Raw genomic sequence first — 7,204 nt, 5'->3', positions numbered from 1 at the left:
TTGGTGTTCCATGCAGATAAGGTGGTTTTACGTACTAAACCTGGTTTTCTTCCAAAAGTTGTTTCTAACAAAAACATTAACCAGGAGATTATCGTGCCTTCTCTGTGTCCAAAACCAGTTTCAAAGAAGGAACGTTTGTTGCACAATTTGGATGTTGTTCGCGCTCTAAAATTCTATTTAGATGCTACAAAGGATTTTAGACAAACATCTTCCTTGTTTGTTGTTTATTCAGGTAAAAGGAGAGGTCAAAAAGCAACTTCTACCTCTCTCTCTTTTTGGATTAAAAGCATCATCAGATTGGCTTACGAGACTGCCGGACGGCAGCCTCCCGAAAGAATCACAGCTCATTCCACTAGGGCTGTGGCTTCCACATGGGCCTTCAAGAACGAGGCTTCTGTTGATCAGATATGTAGGGCAGCGACTTGGTCTTCACTGCACACTTTTACCAAATTTTACAAGTTTGATACTTTTGCTTCTTCTGAGGCTATTTTTGGGAGAAAGGTTTTGCAAGCCGTGGTGCCTTCCATTTAGGTGACCTGATTTGCTCCCTCCCTTCATCCGTGTCCTAAAGCTTTGGTATTGGTTCCCACAAGTAAGGATGACGCCGTGGACCGGACACACCTATGTTGGAGAAAACAGAATTTATGTTTACCTGATAAATTTCTTTCTCCAACGGTGTGTCCGGTCCACGGCCCGCCCTGGTTTTTTAATCAGGTCTGATAATTTATTTTCTTTAACTACAGTCACCACGGTACCATATGGTTTCTCCTATGCAAATATTCCTCCTTAACGTCGGTCGAATGACTGGGGTAGGCGGAGCCTAGGAGGGATCATGTGACCAGCTTTGCTGGGCTCTTTGCCATTTCCTGTTGGGGAAGAGAATATCCCACAAGTAAGGATGACGCCGTGGACCGGACACACCGTTGGAGAAAGAAATTTATCAGGTAAACATAAATTCTGTTTTGAAGTTGACTAAGTGCGTTTGCATTGTCTTGTTATCATGCATTTGTTGATTATGCAAATCTACTCTGTTTACTGGTCCTTCAACACTGCTAATTATATTTATGAAATTAGTTTTTTCCAAGTTCGTTTTATTTTTTTCCCCAAATTTTCTTAAATAAAAGATGAATTAGGTTTGTGTGTAATTTGAGGAGGTATTTCTGTGTCCATAAGGTCAGTTTTGCCATGTTATATTGTGTATATTGCATTGCTAGCTCTCTGAATATTTGGAAATCACAGTGCAGAGAGCGTAGGATTTCCTAACTTTGACTGACAGATAATTATTCAGGTTTTAGCAGTACTGCAGGTGGCATCTGGTTTAAGTGACAGATTTAATGTTCCGTGACATAGGTGCTAGAAAGTTTTTATGTATTTTACTTCTATTTTTCCAGACTTTACAGCAGCAGGAATGCAAACTCTTGTACAGCCGAAAGGAAGGACAGAGACCTGAAAACAAAAACAAGAATCGCTATAAGAATATTTTACCTTGTAAGTATTAGAAATGAGAGAGTACAAACCATAAATCAGTTTGGTGAGGACATTTAGATTTTTGGGATATTAAACAGCTTGTTCTTTTGTGTAAAAATTCTGCTTCGTCCCATGCTTCCTAGGGAGGCCAAAAAGCAAATGATGTTATCTTCTATTGATCCATAGCTGAAACTCCCAAAATACCCAGAGCAAACTATTACTGGAAGAAAACTCCATACCTAAGATTACCTTAAATACCAATAGCAAAAATAACAATATATAATTCATAATTTCTTTATATAATTCATAATTCAGATAAAGCATACCATTTTAAAGATCTTTCCAAGTTACTTTGGTTATCAAATTTGCCGAATTCTCTAGGTATCCTTTGTTGAAAGATAGTAATGCACTACTTGAACCTAGCTGAGTACATTGGGTAAGTCGTTGACAAGAAACCTATATGTGTGCAGCATCAATTAGCCGCTAGCTCCCAGTAGTGCATTGCTGCTCTTGAGCCTTCCTAGGTATGCTTTTCAACAAAAGATACTAAGAGAAAAAAAGACAACTTAGATAATAGACGTAAAATGCAAAGTTGTTTTTATAATTGCATACTCTATCTGAATCATGAAGGAAAATATTTGTGTTTCATGTCCCTTTAATCTCTCACTTGAATGTCTTGAGACAATCACATGAAAAGAAACAATAAAAGACAATATATTGTAAAACATACCTTTTAGATTCAACGATTGTTAAAGGGACAATATACTTCAATTTTCATTTAACTGCATGTAATAGACACTACTATAAAGAATAATATTCACAGATACTGATCTAAAAATCCAGTATATAACAGTTTAAAAACTTCCTTAGTAGCTCCCAGTTTAGCACTGTCTAAAAGGTTAGCTGGAACACCCACTGCAAGTCGTTCTATATCAAAAAAAGCAGAGACTCCTCCCTCCCCCTTCCTCTGCATATGAAAAAACTCTTTACCCAAACAGTAGCAAGCTGGAGTAGGTATACATCAGTATTCTCCTAAAACTTAGGTGGTCAGCGATTAGTTGGTCAGTTGCACAGCACCAGCTGCTTTAATCTGATGATCTACTGCAACTTAGATTGTGCAAAAAAAAATTGAATTTATTTTTTTTTTTAATCTTTTCTATCCGATTAATCGGACAATAATCATCCGATTAATCGGATAGAAAAAAATAAAAAAAAATAAAATAAAAATGTTTGCACAATATGAATATAATATCGAATTGAAGCAGCTGGTGCTGTGTAATTAACCAACTAATCGCTGACAGCCTAATTAATAATGAGATTCTTAGACAACTATTTTATGGTAAATCTTACCGATTAGTTGTTGCAGCCCTACTTTGGGGCTTGGTTAGGAGTCTGAAAATCAGTGCAATGTTATTTAAAAAATAAGCAAAACTATACATTTAAAAAAAACAAAAAAACCTGTGTAGGATATATAAATGGATCATCTACAAAACATTTATGCAAAGAAAAATCTATTGTATAATGTCCCTTTAACCAAAGTTGACTGAATTTATAGACACTCATATTGGCTTCCATTGTATTTGTGCTATTGGCATTTACAGTAAACTGTGTTTTCAAAATGCTGAAAAGTGTCATAACCAGGAGGCGGCAAAGAGCACCACATCAAAGCTGTTAAATATCACCTCCCTTCCCTCTAACCCCAGTCATTCTCTTTGCCTACGTTAGGACAAGGAAGTGGTAAAGTTAGGTGTTGAAAAGAAGATTCTTCAAGCAAGATTTTATTATTTTTTAAGTGGTGCAAGATTGTGCTGCTTTGTTCTAGGGTGTAGCTGTAGTCCATATCAGTCTCTTCAGTAGAGCAGTTGTGGCTTTAGAGCAATGGGAACTTGTGGGGTATAATCGTCACTGCGTCTCCCATATGCTAATGCTGCCCTATTTCCTAAAGCCTGAGTAAGATTATTCAGTCTTTGCATTTTTTTCCACAGGTCCATGTGAGGAATCATACCTCTCAAACCTAGTGAGCTGCCTTGCTGCCGGGCAGATTTACAAAGGTTTTTTTCTGGGATCTTCATTTAGAATAAAAGATGGCACTTTAATATATATAAATTGGGACATAAAGGAATTCTCTTATGACTTGGAGAGTATTTATTATCGGCAGTAATAGTAGGCACTGGGGATGAGGAGCAGGTTCAGAGGTGGTGTTTTTTAACTTAAGTGAAAACGGCATTACTATGTATTTTTTTTTTTTTTTTTAAAAAAAAGAGACTTGAGGGAAGTTTTTTTCTTGTAATGCCCACGATGGGCGGGGCTAACGGAAGCGCCAAAATTTGTTGCGCACTTCCCCTTCATAGTTTCTGTGTTCTGTGACACGGAAGACTTTGTCTCAGTTTTTGGGCGTATTATAGACTTTATCTGAATAAATTAATCTCTGGTGTTAGGCAGGTAAGCAAGCACCTCAGCAAAGTTAAGCTGAGGTGTAAAGGTATCCAGAGTATTTCATTACTGTTTGTTATTTTATTTTCTTGCTGAAAAATAAAGCAGTTTATTTTAAAAGATTTAAAGGAACAGTAACCGTTTTTCTGTGAGGTATTTTTTTTAATAAAATATCAACTTCTATCTAATTATTCAGTTTTTTTGTGGTGGATAAAGATGGACCAAGAGGCCTTGCAAGATGTTACATGTTCTTAATGTTTTGATGCTAATGTTGAACCACCAATCCCTTTCTGTTCCTCCTGTATTGAGAGAACTTTACATTATAGGGATAGACTTTTTTCTGAGCCTACATTGTCTAGGGCGGATGCTGTTCAGGAGTCTTCTGATAATGTTCAAAATATGCTGCAGCTTCCTCCTCAAGTGTCTATACAGCCAGTGCCCTGCGCTTCCTCCATTACTCCATCTGTAGTTACTTTGCAAGACATCGCTTCTCTCATGTCCTTTGCGGTTTCTATTGCGTTGTCTGCTTTTCCCATGCTGCAGGGAAAGCGCAAGAGGAAAAGTAAACAATCAGTAAGCGAGGTTACTGACACAGTTGTTGCTATTTCAAATGCCCCCTCCCAGAAGCCTGAGGAGGAGGATAATTCGGTAGCATTGGAGGGTGAAATCTCAGACAGTGTAATTCCTCCTGCTGATACTGAAGTTATATCCTTCAGGTTTAAGCTAGAACACCTCCGTTTGTTACTTAAGGAGGTTTTAGCTACCCTGGACGACTCTGACACTACCGTTGTAGTCAATCCTAAGAAGTCTAGTAAGCTAAACAAGCATTTTGACGTGCCCTCCATGGTGGAGGTATTTCCTGTACCAGATAGGGCTACAGAGATCATTGCTAAGGAATGGGAGAGACCGGGTATCCCTTTTTCTCCATCCCCTATATTTAAAAAGATGTTTCCTATAGAAGATTCTATCAAGGAGTCTTGGCAGACGGTACCCAAGGTGGAAGGGGCAATTTCCACACTAGCCAAGAGAACTACTATTCCAATAGAGGATAGTTGTTCCTTTAAGGATCCTATGGATAAAAAGTTAGAGGGGTTACTCAAGAAGATGTATGTACACCAGGGTTTACAATGGCAACCCGCAGTTTGTATTGCTACGGTCACTAGTGCAGCCGCATACTGGTTTGATGCATTGTCTGAATCCATTAGGACAGACACTCCCCTCTAAGAAATCCAGGATAGGATTAAGGTCCTTTATTACAGATGCTTCCCTTCAGGTTATTAAGCTGGGAGCTAAAATGTCAATATTTAGAATTTTCTTTATTCTGATTTAATATTATTTGTAATTTACTTGAAGTGAATTGTTTTCTTCAAAATGGTATTTTGCCCTTTATGGGGTTAATTACACATGTAATGCTATTTAAGGTTGGAAAAGGGAGGTGTTACTTATCCCTGACGAAGTGCCTGTCGGCATGAAATGTGTAGGATGTTTCTAGAGCTGTTTGGTCTCTGTATGAGATTTGCGTTTGACCACAAATAAAGGTATCTTTTACTGCATATCACCATTTTGGATCGTTCATTTCTTGTCGTTTATACAAATATATATATATATATATATATATATATATATATATATATATATATATATATATATATATATGAATATCTATTTATAAATACTCAGAAGATATTCTGCTATGTGCCGAACATACGGTAAATACACAGTATAACACTTTATTAAATGTGAATATTGCATAAATGTGATTGTACATGTTTTTAATGCCCTTCTATATGTGTTTATAAGTTTGTAAATACATATATGCACATATAAATGCATATGTACACACACACATATATATTTAGAGATGTATATGTATGTATCTCAATGTTAAAGCCTTATGCCTGCTTTTTTGTTTCTAACAACTGAGACCTCATATCTTTGCGCCTTTACAACTTTTGTGTGCAATATTTTTTTTACATTTTTTTATTAGATGGTGGTGTTGTGAGTGTAAAGTGTACTTTGTAATGTATTCTTGATGTGATTTGTGACACTTTAGCTATCACGCTTACTTTCAACTTGTAATACAAGTGAAACACCCACGATAATCTTTTTATCGCTTGCGCGTAACTGTTGGCACTCCACTCATAATCTGGCCCTTCGTGTTTACCACGTCTATTGGATGTTTATTCCATGAAACCACTGCCCTTTCTGTAAAAAAAAAAAAATTGCTTCCTCACATTTCTCCTGAATCTGCTACATAACTTAAGATATTTTATTTTTTTATGGAAAATTCTTTCAGTTTCCACTTTATTAAGTCCATTCATGTATGTGAAGGATTCTATCACGTCGCCTCTTTCCCTTCTCTCCTCTAAACTATACATATTTAGATCATAGAGTCTTTCTTTGTACATTTTATATTTTGGACCATATACCATTTTAGTAACCCTCCTTTGGCTATTTTCTAGTTTATTTATATCATTCTGGGGATATGGTCTCCAGAACTGTATGCAATATTCAAGATGAGGCTTAACTAGTGATCTGTAACATGTATGGATAACAACCACACCAATAATAACTTAACAAGATTATAATTCAAATAAACATAGTCATTAGCATCAGAATGTAAGTTACTATAGACACTCCTAGCTACAAGACAGTTTAGTAGATATCTATGAAATCTAAATAACCTATGAAAAGGTCTGGAGGTGGGCAAACCAACTTTTTACATGCTGGTGGTGGCATATTCCTTTTTTTCATGTAATTGGCAAGAGTCCATGAGCTAGTGACGTATGGGATATACATTCCTACCAGGAGGGGCAAAGTTTCCCAAACTTCAAAATGCCTATAAATACACCCCCCACCACACCCACAATTCAGTTTTTACAAACTTTGCCTCCTATGGAGGTGGTGAAGTAAGTTTGTGCTAGATTTCTACGTTGATATGCGATTCTCAGCATGCTGAAGCCCGATTTCCTCTCAGAGTGCAGTGAATGACAGAGGGACGTGAAGGGAGTATTACCTATTGAATGCAATGGTTATCCTATCGGGGATCTATTTCATAGGTTCTCTGTTTTTAGTCGTAGAGATTCATCTTCTACCTCCCTTCTCAGATCGACGATGTACTCTTATATACCATTACCTCTGCTGATTCTTGTTTCAGTACTGGTTTGGCTATCTGCTATATGTAGATGAGTGTCTTTGGTAAGTATGTCTTATTTTATTTTTGACACTCTCAGCTATGGTTTGGCACTTTATATGTAAAGTTCTAAATATATGTTTTATTCTTTTATTTGCCATGATGCAGGTT

General features: G+C 36.8%; 1 protein-coding gene across 2 annotated transcripts in view; it reads left to right on the top strand.

Annotated features, from left to right (window-relative positions):
• PTPN11 (protein tyrosine phosphatase non-receptor type 11) overlaps positions 1 to 7,204 on the top strand; it is a 147,177-nt gene that overhangs the window by 48,703 nt on the left and 91,270 nt on the right. For both annotated transcript variants that reach the window (XM_053701697.1, XM_053701696.1), the window contains exon 7: positions 1,392 to 1,488. In XM_053701697.1, the coding sequence (XP_053557672.1) occupies positions 1,392 to 1,488 (97 nt within the window). The remainder of the gene's footprint in view (positions 1 to 1,391; positions 1,489 to 7,204) is intronic.

Source organism: Bombina bombina, chromosome 2 (assembly GCF_027579735.1).
Source record: "Bombina bombina isolate aBomBom1 chromosome 2, aBomBom1.pri, whole genome shotgun sequence".
NCBI classification, from domain to species: Eukaryota; Metazoa; Chordata; class Amphibia; order Anura; family Bombinatoridae; genus Bombina; species Bombina bombina.
This window is presented reverse-complemented; position numbering and strand designations above follow the sequence as displayed.